Consider the following 15,901-nt stretch of genomic DNA (forward strand, 5'->3'; position numbering starts at 1 on the left):
CTCAGCGTTCGCTAAGTGACTGTCCCAGTCGTCTTGACGTGGACTGACGAAGCATCGCAGATACTCTTCGAGCGTTCGATTCATTCGCTCAGTTTGTCCGTCGCCTTGGGCCCGCTGTGCTACTGTCATGCTGAGTGACGTGACGATAGACTTGAAGACGTGTTGCCAAAACGCAGACACGAATTTTCTATCTCGGTCGAATACAATATTCGTCGGCATACCGTGAAGTTTCCAAATGTTGTCGATGAAGAGACGGGCAACGCCTTCGGCTGTTACCTTCTTCGTTGTCGGCACAAAGTGGCATCTCTTGGTCAGTCGGTCGACGACGACCCAAATTGAATCAACGTCACGCTTTGTTCTAGGCAAATCTGTTATGAAGTCCATGGAGATCGATCTCCAGCGCTCATCGGGAATACTCAATGGTTCGAGTAAACCAGGAGGCTTTGTCAGCCTTGGCTTGTTTCGTCGACATGGTTCGCAGTCAGCAATAAACGTTTGGATCGACTTGAGCATCTTGGACCAGTACCAGCGTCGTACTAACGTCAAGTACGTTCGCTCGGTACCAGGATGGCCACTGTAGTTGGTGTCATGACTCTCCTTGATTATCGATTGTCTCAACTTCACATCGTTGGGAACAGCGATTCGAGGATGGTCATCCACCGGAGACTGGTACCACAGCAAGCCGTTTGCCTCCGAATAGTACCGGTATAGCTTGTGGTGCTGGTGTTTTTCCTTCGACTTTGAGGTGCTTGTACGTCACTGGATTGCTGCCCGGATTGTCTGGACATCTCGATCTTTGACATAAGCACCATTGATCCTCTTCAGCAGCTCTGAATCTGTAGACACTTGACTAAGAGCAAGTCTGAAGGAAGTGTCGTTGAAGCTGGACACACGCAGGTCATGGAAATACTTCGTATCTGGCTGCAAGTCAGGTCTGCTACTCAATGCATCCGCGATACCGTTCTTCGCACCTGGAAGATACGAGGACGTGGGTTGGTACTCAGCTAGAATGTCGTACCACCTAGCCAATCGGCGGTTCGCCATCTTCTGTGTGAACAACCCTTCGAGACTTTTGTGGTCCGTCTCGACGATCGGTGGTTTACCCAAGCAGTAAATTCGAAAAGCTGCTAACGCGTGTACGATAGCAAGTAGCTCCTGCTGCTGTGTTGGATAGTTGAGCTCCGCGGATTTCATCTTTCGACTGGAATACGCAATGGGTCGCTCAACTCCGTCCACGACTTGGAATAATACTCCACCAACAGCGAATTTGCTCGCATCAGTGCGCAGATGCATGGGCTGGCTGATGTTAGGGACGTGCAACACTGGAGGATTACACAGTCGCCTCTTCAGCTCCTTGAAATTCTTCAACTGCTCATCATTGAATTGGATCTTCGCGTTCCTCTTGTTCTTCTTCTTCAAGAGAGTGAACATTGTTGCAGTAAATGCTGCGTAGGCTGGACAAAATCGTTGAACGTAACCAGTCAACCCAAGGAAGCTGTGAAGTTCCTCTTGTGTTCGTGGTACTGGCCAGTCCTTGATGGTTTGTACCTTGTCCGGATCCATCCGTACACCGTTGCGTCCTACGAAGTCCCCGAGACACGGAATCTCGTCGGCACAGAAGACACACTTGGCAAGCTTGACGTACAGCTTGTTGTCACGCAGGATATTTAATGTCTTGCGCAACGCCTTCAAGTGGTCGTCGATGCTCTGAGACTTCGTGAAAACGTAGATGTCATCATAAAACGATTTGGTGTTTTCCAAACCTCGGAACAGCTTTGACGTTAAACGATGCATCGTCGCTGGCGCATTACAGACTCCCATGGGCAGAACAAGATACTCCCAGAGTCCATTTGGCGCTTGAAATGCTGTGAACTTGATATCCTCTTCACGCATACGTACTTGATAGTACGCGGACATCAAATCCATAGTGGAAAACCAGTACGCTCCGGACATCGCGTCAAGAATGTCCTCCTTCCTCGTCATTGGGATACTTTCACGTACAGTGTTGGAGTTCAAGTACCGGTAGTCGTGTACAATCCTCCAGCCAGCTAGTTTTCGTACACAGAAGGTTGGAGCAGCATGTGGACTGATGCTTGGACGGATGAGCTTCTTCTTCACCATGTCTACCAATCTCGCGTTGCTGCTCTGGCGATTGACGCCATTGTTGCCGATACATTGCAAGATTCGGATCCTCCACGTCAATCCTATGCTCAATCTCGCGTTTCTCGGGTAAACCTTCTGGGAGCTCAGGACGGAACACATTGTCCATGTACTCCATGAGTAACTGGTACGCGGGATTCCCCTTGAAGCTATCCCAGTCCGTATCCAGATACCGTTGTGCTTTCGCACTTCCGACGTTGTCGGGTTGATCTTGCCGTTGCAGTGAGCGAGCAACTTGCTTGATCGTCACGTTCGTCAGAACCAACATAAAGTCAGGTTCATCGATCGACTTGGTCTTGATTCTCAGGAGCTTTCGTAGTTTCTTGCGAGTGATGAACTTCGTTTGGACACCAGCCTCGTCAACGACACCCATCGTGAACATATTTTCCACGATAGTGCCTCTGCCCCCAGTACTGCTGCTATCCCCAGCCTCTCGTACAGTACCGCCGCGTTTCGACAATTCCAAGTTGTCCTTCACCGCCGAACCCTTGCCGGCTGACGCGTCTCCTGGTTGTTCGCAAACAACTCTTGGGCTCTCTTTCTGCGTTGCGTCGCAAACAGTTTCAGCCGCGGACTTCACATCCGTTTCCAGCGCGGCACCTCGACAGGAATCGGGTTTTTTCGCCGATAGGCCTTTCGCCTCGACAGATCTCCGAAGCCCGGAGGCAATCACCGGTCCGCCTTCCTCGATCGGTCCACTGGTTTCCCCTGTTCGCTTCCAATGCAGAGTCTTCACTTGCGTTCCTTCGATACATCGACCTCGTCAGTCGATCTGCGGCTGCATATCCTCGAAGATTGGGATTCCAAGGATGCAGTCGAATTCGTCGGGTATGGCGTAGACGACAGCGATACACTTGTATGCCTCGCCCAACCCAGACACCAGGATTTCGAGGGGAAGTACCTCCAGTTCCGTCTCGACAATCTGGTTGTCTCCAAGTTTCACACGAATGTTCTTACCAATGAACTTCGTGGCCTTGAGTCGATGTTTCTCGACCCACTGTCTGGACACGTAGATTGTGGTTGCTCCACAGTCCAACAGCATCCTTTGGGTCGAAATGGTCGCGCCACTAACGATGATTTCCCCCTTTACGGAGAGCAGTGGACGCGACTTGTAGACGAGAGGGTTTTCGCTCAGAACGTTAAGGCTGACATTCTCGAACTTGACTGATCCGACGTTCTCCTCCACGACAGGACCCTCATTCACTGACGTGGCTGCCCGTTTCCCTGCTTCTCTTGCTCCTTCTTCCAAAGGAAGCAGTTAGTCTTGATGTGGCCAGGTTTCTTGCAGTGGAAACAGGTACGACCTTCGGCTCGTTTCGAGCTAGTCTTCGCCTTGAAACGCCCTTTTCCACGGTATGTTTCCCTTGAACGACTTGTCGTGACTCGGCGCGTGATCAGTGGACGGATTCCGCTTGTCTTGGCTAGTGTGACGTTCGCGCGACTCGTCGACGAAGTGTGTCACCTCATACTTGACAGCAAGATCCATTGCGTCGCGCAGGGTCTCTGGGTTCTCGAGCTTGACATAGCTACGCGTGCGCGGCTTGAGACCGCTCGCGTAGTATAGTACTTGGTCAAGCACGCTCATTCCTTCAAGTCTGAAGATCAAGGCTGAATACTCGCCGCTGTAGGTCTCGATGTCCGCTGTCTGTTTAAAGCGTTGAAGCTTCTCGCGCAGGACAGACTGGGTAATTCGACGCTTCGAAGTGTTGGAGCACATGCTCACGGAAAATTTCCCACGTGTGCTCCGCCGCTCGAGTTGTCGACGACCAGTGCAGGAACCATCCGGATGCCCGCTTTTCCATTGCCGATCCGGCGATTCCAGGAAGACGCGCGCTCGTGTCTTCGATTGGAATGTTGTTGATGCGGCTGGCGTTCTCGATCAAGAACAGCCATTCGCGGACGTCTTCCCCCCTCTTGCCCGTGAACTTGGGCAGATGGCTCGGCACTTTCGTGCGATCGGCCATCGCTTGGTTCAGCCGATCGATCTCGGCGCGTAGCTGGGCGATTGTTGGCAAGGGCTCCTCCTGGTCAGGTTGCTGGGACCAACAAGTGCTACCAGTATTTCGGGAAATGCTAGCTTGGGGGAGGGCGCGCGAAACGAGAAGTGCCGCCCCCGCAGTTCAGGCGGATGGAACCTTCTAGAACCTTCTAGAAGGTTCCACGGCCGCCCTACATCTGTCTTTTTGTATTGCATACTGAATCTATGTTAAACTGAGCCTGTCTCTGATTGGCTGAAGCTCTACACCTATCATATCTGATACAGTTGCAATACCAAAACGTCGCTTAGGACAGGGGCGATGCGGTACACAGTACCGGTGGAGGTGCTCTTATGTTTGCGCTACGAAATGCAGTCAGAATTTGAGGACATCGGACGATTGCCAAATGACTTGAGAATTGTATTGGATGTGGTCAGCCCATGGCAATACCGGTACGGTATTTTTCACCAATGAGAGTGTAAAAACAGTGCCCCGTCTATTGATAACCCTCGTCTGTAAAATATCATGTGGCGCACATATCTAATGTGATCGAAGATACGTGTCAATGTCGAGGAGCTCCAAAGCTCAAGTCCCTCTCCGAGGCTCAAGTCTTCTCTGTATCTCTCTGTTCACACACCATGGCATCGGGCCACGCCACCGTCAAGGCCGTTCTGTCGGGCGACACATTGGTGCTCATGGGCGCAGCCACCAACGGGCCTCCCCCTGAGCTCATGCTGACCCTGTCATCACTCCAAGCTCCACGTCTTGCGCGCTCTCCTGAGCAGAGCAACGAGCCGTACGCATGGGCGAGTCGCGAGCACCTTCGTAAGCTGTGCATCGGCAAGCAGGTTCGCTTCAAAGTGGAGTACCGGGTCCCTGCCATCAACCGCGACTTCGGCTCCGTGTGGCTTCCTGCCAATTCGCGCGGCGTGGAGGAAAACTTGTGCGTCGTCCAGGCGCGTACGGGCTACGCGCGCGTCAAGACGCTAGAGCAGTCGCGTGACGGTGTGTGTGTGGACCACGAGAAGATGCTGCAGCAGGAGCAGGTGGCTATCAACGAGAAGAAGGGAATGTACGCCGACGCAGACGTCGAGTCCAATGCCACAGTTCAGTGGCACGGTGCCGACTCTGCGGCGCTGCTGCAGGAGCACAAGGGCAAGCTTGTTCCTGCTGTGGTGGAGGCTGTACGGGACGGAGCCTCCCTGCGTGTGATCCTCAAGCCTTCGTTGCAATTGGTCAACTTTGGGCTGTCCGGAGTTCAATGTCCCCGACTCAACCCGCCCGTGAACGCTGCGGAGTCCGAGGAGCCTGTTCCGACTGGACCGGCGCCTCATGCACGTGAAGCCAAACACTTTTCAGAGGTGCGACTGCTGCATCGTGACGTGGAGCTGAAGCTCGAGGGTGTCGACAAGTACGGCAACTTGTTCGGCAGTGTGGTGCACCCCTCTGGTCGTAATATCAGTGTAGAGATCCTCAAGATTGGTCTGGGACGGATGGCCGACTGGAGCTCAGCGTTCACCAGCGCGTCAGCTCGCGCGACGATGCGCAACGCTGAGAAGGAGGCGAAGCAGCAGAAGCTACGAGTGTGGAAGGAGTACGAGGCTCCTGTACTGCAGTCGGACAAGCGCATGACGGGAACGGTAGTGGAAGTTATCAGTGGCGACTGTCTAGTCGTGTACGTCCCCGATGCTGCGACGCCAGCAGAGCAGGAGAAGCGCATCTACCTGAGTTCGTTGCGTGCTCCTCGTCTGGGCAATGCGCGTCGTGGCGAGCCCAACGCTCCGTACGCTGCGGAAGCCAAAGAGTTCGTGCGTCACCGTGCCATCTCCAAGACTGTGCACATTGAAGTGGAGTACGAGAAGCCCAGTCCTTCCGGACAGGGGGACGTCATGACGTTCGCCTCGGTGTTCCTGGAGCCTTCAGCTAACGCTCTGAAGAAGAACCCGCAAGCCAAGGGCGCCAACTTGGCTATCGACGTCGTGGCGGCTGGTCTGGCTGAGGTGGTGCGTCATCGTCCGGATGAAGAGAAGAGCGAGTACTACGACGACCTTGTGACGGCGGAGACGAAGGCGCAGACACAGAAGAAGAACTTGCACTCGTCCAAGGAGCCTCCTGCCACTGAACGTCGCGTGACGGATCTGTGCTTCGACGCGACCAAGGCGAAGCAGTTTCTGCCTTTCTTGACTCGAGAACGTTCGACTCGTGCTGTCGTGGAGCACGTGTACTCGGCTACACGTGTGAAGCTGTTTGTGCCCAAGGAGAATTGTCTAATCAACTTTGTGGTGGCTGGGATCAAGTGTCCTCAGCCTGCTCGTCACGGCGCTCAAGGTGTTATCGTGCAGCCAGCTGAACCTCTCGGAGAAGAGGCCAAGTTGTTTACTAAACGCAGTGTGATGCAGCGTGAAGTGATGGTCGAGATCGAGGACATGGATCGTGGTGGAAACGCCTTCGGTCCTCTGTTTGTGGTGCCCAACGGCGGCGGTAAACCTCTGCGTGATGACCAGCACAACTTCGGTGTCCGTCTACTAGAAGAGGGTCTTGCTTGGGTGGATTCGTTCAGTGTGGAGCGTACAGCTCTTGGTAACGTGCTTCAACGAGCCGAAGAGCGTGCCAAGGCGCAGAAGAAAAAGTACTGGGCTACTCACGATGCTCAGGCTGCAGCCAAGGCAGCTCAGACGAAGCAGGCCAAGACGAAGGACGATGCCTTCCCGCGTGTCAAGCTGTCGGAGATCGTGGATGGCACGCATTTCTACTTCCAGAACGTGGGCGACCGTAACTGTGCTGCGGTGGAGGAGATGATGAAGGCCTTTACACGTACTCACGGTCTAGCTGGTAAGACGTTCGAGGTGCGTCGTAACGCTGTGTGTGCTGCTCTGTTCGACGACGGCAACGGGCCTGCCTGGAACCGTGTCAAGGTTGAGTATGTGCATCCGGACGGCTCTGCGCGTGTGCGCTTCCTGGACTACGGTAACGAGACCACCGTGACAGCCAATCGTCTGCGTCCGCTGGATGCCGACGTGCTTCAGTTCCCCCCTCAGGCCAAGGAGGCTGTGTTCGCGTGGATCAAGCCACTTGCTGCTACGGAGGAGTTCGGATCCGACGCTGCCTTGCGTCTCGGTGAAGTCGCGTGGGGCAAGACTCTGTCGTGTCGTGTCCACAGCACTGACGACCGTGGCCGCATGCAGGTCTCGCTCTATCTGCCTGATGGCAAGAGTGTCGCCGAGAACTTGGTGGAGGCTGGACTGCTGCGTACCGACCGCAAGGCGCTTCGCTCGTTCCTGCCCTTCCAGAAGCCAGTTGTCGACGGACTTCTCAACGCTCAGGAGACTGCCAAGACGCAACGCCGTTGTCTGTGGCAGTACGGTGACATTGAATCGGACGACGAGCACGGTCTGTAAATACCGTACGTCTACTCTTGTTGGCAGACAGAAAAGAATCATAGGAGCTCGTAACTCTTTCAGACCCAACTAAAATGTAAAAAAAAACTAAGAAAGTGACAACATTCTCGACCGCAACTTAGCCTCTTTTTTTACTCGAGTGCAGGCATATCGTCGAACTCCTCGGCCTCGGCTTTGAGTTTCTCCTGCTTCTCGAGCTCCTTGTTCTTCGCTTGCAGACGGTCGAAGATCTTCTCCTTGTACAGTTTCTTCTCGTCCTCTTTGTACTTGATCGCGTACTTGTTCAGCAGCGCCTTCACAGCCACGAGTCAGATAAAGCACAACAGGGTCAGGATACCCATGCGAGACACGTACATGGCTCCGCTTGAGGTCAGCCAGCGCGTGGTGCATCTTGCTGTCGTTGGACTCGCCAAGAAGCTCTTTGGCTTTGTCCAGACTCTTTTCAGCGTCGTTTGCGTACTCGAAACCTTTGTCGACGATCCAGAACTCGCCCTTCTTTTCCTTCTCCAGCTCGGCCTTGAGCTTCTCAGTGAAAACGAGACCTCGACGGAAATGACCCTTACTGTTCTTCGGGTCGAGGAGAATAGCCTGCACCAGCACACACGTCGTTAGCAGTTGATAAGGCTACGAGCAAGAAAGGGAGCCGGTATGGTGGCTACCCTACCTGGTCGCAGTCCCAGAGCGCATCTTCGATCTTCATGAGTTTGATCTTGCACAGCGCTCGGTTGAGGTACAGCACCAGCTTCACCTTGTTGACCTTGTCCTTGTCTTCCTGCGACACAAAGTTCTCCCACTCCTCCTTGGCGTAGAAAATGTGTACGAATCCCTATGACACGCAGCTAATTGTTAGCACGAGTAGCCACGACAAGGCAGAGCTCGAACGCACTGAGTCGTAGCACTTTTGCGCTTGTTCGTAGTCCTTTTTAGCGATCAACGCATTTCCCTTCTCCTTCTGCTCCAAAGCACTCTCAATACGCTCATCTAATGGATAAAAAGAAGAAAAAGTGTTAACAACACGCAAATCATTACATCACGTGCTTTAAGAGCAGACATTAGATCGTACGCACCAACTGTAGGCGGTGGGTTCTCGTCCATCATTTTCTTGTCTTCCTCTTGCTGCTTCTTGCGAGATTCTGCGAGCTCGGCTTGCGTCGGGAAACGAGGCAGCGGATCCTGTTTACCAAGCACGACACAGATGAGTATTATAGAAGTGATAGGACAACGCGCAAACAAAGCACGCACTTTGAAGCTTAGTAGCTCAATCTCAAAGTCCAGTGTCTCGTCCGGCTCCACTTTGGGTGCGAAGCCTTCATGGCCGTAGCCGTACTCTGGAGCAATAATGAACCGTGCAACCTCGCCCTCATTCATCGTCGCTACGCCAATATCCCAGCCCTTGATCACCTTTTCTGTAAAGGATACAAAACAAGTCACCACTCGCTGTCGCTCTATTACAACGCCACTTTCTGCCCACCTCGACCCAACTGGAACTCGAACGGGTCATCTGTGCCGCCCACGTGCTTCCCGTCAATTTTATCACGACTGTAATAGAAAAATATTAGCATCTTTCTCTTCAAAATAATACAAACGTAGCCATCTTACGTCGTGTCGAAGATGGATCCGTCCATGAGCCTTCCCACATAATGCACGAAGGTCGGACATCCCTCTTCCAGCTTTAGTTTGCCACTCAGCTCCCCCTCCTTAATGATCTATAATAAGGGACAAACAATGATGAGCACTTCTAATTTAGAATATTGTAAGAGGAATGGTATCATGTAGCCAGCCACCTTCTTGAGTACGCCGCCGTCAGCATTGGGTGAGATGTCCACGAAACCTTCGTCCCTGCAGAACTTGTTGGCGTCCGGGTCGAAGAAGGCCTTGGTCACACGTGCGCAGTGGGTACAGAGCTTCTGCGGGTTGGCGACTAGCCCTACGCCACGGCCACCGCACTCAACACAGCGTGGGATGTCGGCAGCGCTCACACTCGAGCGGTGTGGCTGCTCTTCCGGTTCCGAATCGGACGACATGTTGGAATTTGTAGCCATAACCTCGTTTTCTATTCTGATCAAAACTAAAACACCTGCCAAACGTGGTTTACAGATCTAAATCTGGTTTCTTGGGGCGATTCGGTTAATTTTAAAAAGGGTTAATTTTGATAATTAACCTAAAGATAATTTGGGCAAAGCCTGAGAAAAAAAAGTGGTACATGTATTCCCAGCGTAAGTCGCTAGTTTGGCATTACATGTATAATCACGACAGCAGTAATCTCGCTGCTGAATCTTTGGCCCGAACACCGAACTTGTTGTTCCTAATGTATCGCCACTGGAAGCTCGGCGAAATACAAACCTTGTCAAATACTTGAGATACGTTCTCCAAGCTTCCTAGCAGCCGCAGCATTGGCGTTAGCATGTCGCTTTGCGCCATCACGCTGACCACGCGTTTCGTTACAGCATTCCACTTGAAACATGTCGAACCGCGCATTGTTATCCGCTGGCCTCGGAGTTTGCTCGCCAAGGTATCTTCGTTCTTGGAGTTGAGGAGGTGTGGAAACACATTAGCTAGTGTTCGCTGAGTGATCGTCACGCTTGTTATTGTGGTCACAATCATTGAGTTTCCAGCACTCTTGCTCAGGTGTTCAAGTTCCACTTCCACGTCGTCAAACCAATTTATAAAACACCAGCCCCGCACTACGGCTTTAAAACCACATTCGGTGTTGTACACGACGTCCGGTGCCATAGCATCTCGCATAGCGTCGAAAAGATCGCTGGGCTGGAAACCCAAGCGAACCAATCGAAAATAACGAACTGCTAGCTCCCAGACGTTGTTCGCTGCAGGAACGGATCCAGGTACGACCAGACGCTGCTTCGCAAGTGTCTTAATTTTGTGTTGTAGTTCTCGGATGTCTTTGTCGAGGCTGGCCGTCAAGTGTTTTTGCTTCATTCTGTACCGTTGCTGTACTTCTCGACGTCGCTCGCGCTGAACACGCTCGCTAAGCTCCAGCAATTCTGCAATCGCTTTGTACTTGTCATCTTGAGAGGCGGTTTTCAGGTGCTTGAAGCTGGTAGCTCTTGTGGATTCACTACTTCTTCGTGACGTTGATCAGTGAGCTTTTACCACGCGATGCTGGAGTACGTGCTGGTTTTTCAGAAAAAGCGCCGTTGTCCTCCCAGCGGCAAGACAGATTGCCTCCTACCTGCTCGGATCTCGTAATTTGGTGAGCTGAAGTGCCGAAGTGAAGTCTGTTTGCTCTCCTGACACATATAACCGCGCCAGTAACTACATCGTCTCTCAGCTGGTGGCTGTTGGGTGGGTGAAGAGTGCTGAGGTGCATTGCTGCAAATACTCTTGCTCTTGATAGTGCGAGATGGTAAGTGCTTGTTGGGAATGACTGAGCTGCATTCCCTCGGCCGTAGGTACAGTAGGTCGCTACTTACCATCTACTTGGCCTGATTTGCAGCGATTACAGGACACTGTGACTAAACATAACTTCGTCTGGGAGATCACGTGTAGTAATAATCATGTGTGAAGAATGACTTGACTGTAGTTTATAGCCTGGGCTCGAAAAAAAAATGATTTCAGAAAGAATTAATCTACTAGATCGTCTGTAAAGAGCTGGCTAAAGTGTGCTAATGCGATTATGAGACTCCCACAATCTGATTGGCTCTTCTATCTACTACTTTCAGTTTTTGAAGTACTTAGAAAATATCTTGTATTGTGCCTTTCCAAAGTTTTGGTCAATCTAACCTTTAAAGGCTGGTCCTAAGGTAGGGTGAAATGTGGGATTTGAGGAGTTGAATTGCTAAGCCAGGCCACTAAATAAAATGATATTTGACCAATAACACTGTTTGATTTTGCCGACTATGATCCAATAATACTTGATTGTGGAGGTCCGCTCTAAAGGGTAACTTTTAAGAAATTAAGGGCTGAATGGCCAGTGTTTACCGGTTACGTAAGGTATTTACAACAGATTGATTTTAAATCAAATATGGGCTACTCATCAGACATACGCTGGCGAGGCATTGTCTTGCAGTATGTCTACAATATTGAGATCAGCGTATTTGCTGGTGTATTGGGCGTCTCGGCCAGAAGCCTTCGGAGATGGTACCATCTTTTCAAGACAACAGGAAATGTCGACGACACCCCTAAGAATGATCGGTCATCTAAATGGCCGATTGAGGTGCAACAATTTGTTCGCGAGTATGTAAAGCAATACACCCCTGCTTCTACTTCCAAGAGCTGCGTGAGGTATAAAAGAGAAGTTTTCAACCCAATATTGCTGTTCCGATTCGACAATTTGTCGTGCTTTACGGTTCGATTTGGGGTTAGCGCGAAAAGTGCTGACTAAAAGAGCCTGTGAAAGTATCCCAAAAGTGCGCCAAGAGTATGTGAACAGACGTTTGCTTTTCTACAGCCGGCCAGATCAAATCGTGTTAGTCGATGAAACTTCAAAGGATGGAAGGTAATGTACAATATCAATTTTGTGACTGCTACATCTTACCTTGTTAATTTGTTGTATGGCATTGCTATGGTTTAGGTCCTCCCTGAGAGAGCACGCGTAATCCGCGCGCGGAGACCCAGCGATTGTGTCCACTCCATTTTCCCGCGATAAGCGAATCTCAGTCCTTGCTGCGTTCGACGTTGAAGGATTTTTTGCGTGGGGTACAATCGAGGATACTTTCACCCGGCAGACGTTCCACGAGACTTTCAAGTTGGAAATTATACCATTCCTCAATCCGTGGCCTTTACCAAGATCAATTGTCATTTAGGACAGCGCCAAAATTCACATGTACGAAGAATTTCAAGAACTTATTTGTGGTGTAGCGGGATCAGCAAAATCTGCGAGATTGCTGGATCCAACTTACCAACTGCGCCCAGACACCGACTAACGGAAGGGGTCCCCCGATGATCCGTGTTCTGCTGAACTTTCCTCACCTTGTGTACCCGTCGGTAGGGCGGGATCTTGCTCTCTCGGTAACTTCCGAAGAGTTCAAGTGGTGAAGCTTGCGTGTCTTGGCGAGACGTGGGGATGAAGTGGAGCAGCAGTGGAAAATCTTCACTCTGCGTCCGTGGATAGTTCCGAATCCTAAGCGAATATTCGAGCTTATGGATCCGGGGCCTAGATCGTGGATCTGGCCGTAGGGTTGCCTTGCGGGTGTGCTCCCTTGCCTTTGCGTTTTTCTTTGCGTTGTACTTGCCGCCTCCTGTGACGGGATCTTGAGAGTTGAGAGCCTCTAGGGTATAACCGACCATGTAGTAAATTCGGTTAGCCTGTCGGATCTGCACAAGTAAAGGAAATGCTCACTAGGTTGTAGGATCTGGCCAATGTATTATCCAGTTATCACTATTAACACTAGATTCGCAATTCCCAACCTTTCCCGAGCTCGTACGGCCAATGTAGCTCCGGTTCTTGAGGGCAGGAAGGCACTTGCGTGTTACTGTGCAAATTGGGGTCTGTATTGATACTTTTGCCTATACCTGCCTGGATTTCTACCTTCTATGTCTTTCACTTGCTAAATCCCTTACCAGGCTCGGCTGCATGTCCCTTTTTTCCTTGACCCATCATCCCAGCTGTATTATCTTCAGATCCACCGGATCCATGGCGTAATCATTATGGTCACCCTATTATGGGTACACTCATCCGGATCCAGGTCGCTTGGATCCACTACACTGTAAGTGCGCACTCGTTGTGGATCTGAGCTCTCCAATCATCCAACATCATCTCGCAACCGTCCGTGATCTCCATTGTCCCACGAAAGTTCGAAATCCACCACATCCATCATCCCTGTACCCTGGATCCGGGCCCCTCCATGCGGGATCCTCCCTCCTTGGATCCGAATTCGGAAGTATGGGATCCGGGACATCTCGCGGTGGATCCTGACTTCTTATTAGCCGTGGCTACCAGATCCACCTTCGGAGGGTACCTACCATCATTCGTTCGTAGGATCCACACTCGATCCACCCTTATATAGTATATCCCATATCCATCTAAGTGAATCCAGGTAAGGGTGGATCCGAGATAAGTCTTGGTGGATCTTGCCTTCTCGTACCTTGCTCATACCAGATCCATCGTCATTTCACACGGGGTGCTGCTCGTCATGGCTAATCCGCCACAGGCAACTTGCACCCGTGCCAGGCAACCCAAATCCTCTCTAATCACTTGAAATTGTCACTGATTCGGGATAGTGACCCCGCGTCAGGCCCACTCTCTTATTGTTGAGAAAGCACTTCACCACATATTTACGGTACTGGTGCACTGCTATTTTTTTCTGCCGCCGTATTCACCTGACTTGAATCCTATAGAAGCCGGATTTTCTCTTCTAAAACAATGAATCCAACGCCACGCTAATATGGCGTTCCGTATAAATCCTCTTGCGGTCCTCAATGTCGCGCTGTACGTTTGCACTAGACACTTTGAGGAAGTTGGGCAAGATTTGTACGGCCACTGTGGGTACGATGGGAGCAAACTCAGTATAAAAATCAGTGAGTTTTAATATAATTCATGTATTCGTACTGAAAACATCGTACTCTACCTCTACTACGCTCTTTAGAGTTGATCGTTAAGGTGATCGAAATCATCCATGTCTTCTGCAGGAGCGGGAGTCTCAAAATCAACCGGGTCACGGAACGGAGGACGAAGGCTGTAGGCCGGTAAGCCGAGAATTTCCTGGAGATCCCCAACATGAACCTGCACTTGGATCACTGCACCTTGAATTTTGATCCTGAGCATTCTGAAATTTATTTCAGCGGTTGCTTAAGTTGTATCTTGATTCGTTTCCAATTCCTGCGAAAGCTGATCAGTGTTCCGAAGTTGTCGAAATGTTGTGTTATCAGGAGCTTGTAGTGGAGCGTCAGCTGGAAGTCGAGCTTGTATTGTTGCCATGAACAGCTGTGAGGCTGGCCCACTCGAAATATTGCGCTCAGCTAGCATAGCTGCTACACGGGGAACTTGCTCTTGGATTCGATTCTCGTTGCTCTACGAATAGTGATGGCTCTTGGTTCTGGTGCTCTTGGAACATAAACAAAAATCATTAAAACAAAAACAGACTGACCGTGTAGGCGAAGGCGAGCTAATTCCCAAGATCTGGTGACGCGGCTGGATAAATTTTCCTCGTCCAACTCGAGAAATTCACGTTGTGGGGCGTGCTTGGTGGGCTTGAGATGGACGCTGAAGTCATCCTGCCAATCGTTTGGCAGACGACGAATGATTTCGGTTGCTACTTGAGCCTTGAATAGCCTAAAGCCACGGTCAATCTGAAAGGAGAAGTCGAAGGGATCGGTCTTGTTTCGGCACGAAGTGAGAGGATGGCCGCTCTTGATGGTAAGGCGGCAGGTAAGAATTGCTGGTAGTGGCAGCGACATTGTAAAACTAAAAGTGAGCCTTAAAGCCAAAGGATGCCAGGGCGTGGGAGAATACTCACGGTAGAGCTTGACAAAATTTAGGAGATCATGTCGAAACGGGATGGAATTTTGCCAAATGTCATCAGATGTGGACACAATCTGTTTCGGTTTTGTTAATCTATCTTCAAAATTGTATATAAACCATAATCTGTATATATGCACAAAAGTAGAGATTTAGCCAATCGAGCTCCAACTTGGTCCACCGTCTGGCGGCGCCGGTCCTCGAAGTAGACTGCCGTCTCGTTCATCATGATGATGTGATCGTCGCTAAGCCCATCGATGCGTGACGTGAGATAGCTTAGATAGCTTACCGCCCGGTCGGTCAACACGTCATCGGTTAGCACGGTAAGATTGGTGGTGCGGCGCAGCGACAGCCCATACGTATGCATGAAGCCGTTGACCCAGCGGCCCGACCCAACAAAATCTGTATCGCCCAGATCAGATGCGGCAAGCCGCTGCTCAGCGTCGCGAATCCAATCACGAGTAACCTTTTTTTCGCAGACCGGCGAAACAGCACTTGATCGAACAGGATATCCTCGATCTCTGAGAGCCGTGGCTTAGCGCCCGCCCCAGTCAGGCGGCTGCGTAGCGCTGGCGCGGCCTTGATAGCGGTGCGCTGCTTCCACCAGTAGCGCACCTGAGCTTCGGAAATCTTCCAGCTGGGCTCGTTCTTGAAGTAAACAGTGGCTGCAGGTGGGCATACCGCCGTTTTTCTCGATCAACTGAGCGACATCTTTCTTCTCGGCCATTGACTTGGGCATGCGTGACGACAGCATCTTCACTGGGAGTGGTTTGGCTGCTGGGGGCTTGTAGAGACTGGTAAAACTCAGAATAAAGAGAGCCGACCAAGAAATTGGTGGTTCTAGTCATTGGTGGCTGGTGGTGATGGTATTATATTTGGTACGGTACACTATTCTTTGAGTACCGCCAAAACGGTACACAATTTGGTTTAGGTAAACTATTTGGAAAAGT

The 15,901-nt window shown here is 51.1% G+C and overlaps 2 protein-coding genes across 2 annotated transcripts; one reads left to right on the top strand and one right to left on the bottom strand.

Moving 5' to 3' along the window:
- Nucleotides 1-4,726: 4,726 nt before the first annotated feature.
- On the top strand, nt 4,727-7,605 carry PITG_10827 (nuclease, putative; the record flags this gene model as incomplete). Its single annotated transcript, XM_002901600.1, has 1 exon — nt 4,727-7,605. One exon carries the CDS (start codon nt 4,775-4,777, stop codon nt 7,532-7,534), a length of 2,760 nt encoding a protein of 919 aa, XP_002901646.1.
- A 10-nt stretch (nt 7,606-7,615) lies between these two features.
- On the bottom strand, nt 7,616-9,558 carry PITG_10828 (uncharacterized protein; the record flags this gene model as incomplete). The annotated part of the gene is made up of 10 exons (XM_002901601.1): nt 7,616-7,827; nt 7,889-8,122; nt 8,199-8,360; nt 8,421-8,515; nt 8,602-8,707; nt 8,777-8,940; nt 9,012-9,073; nt 9,134-9,240; nt 9,319-9,508; nt 9,554-9,558. 10 exons carry the CDS (start codon nt 9,556-9,558, stop codon nt 7,666-7,668), a joined length of 1,287 nt encoding a protein of 428 aa, XP_002901647.1.
- Nucleotides 9,559-15,901: the final 6,343 nt, after the last annotated feature.

The sequence above is a fragment of the Phytophthora infestans genome, genomic scaffold, assembly GCF_000142945.1.
Source record: "Phytophthora infestans T30-4 supercont1.20 genomic scaffold, whole genome shotgun sequence".
Lineage (NCBI taxonomy): Eukaryota > Oomycota > Peronosporomycetes > Peronosporales > Peronosporaceae > Phytophthora > Phytophthora infestans.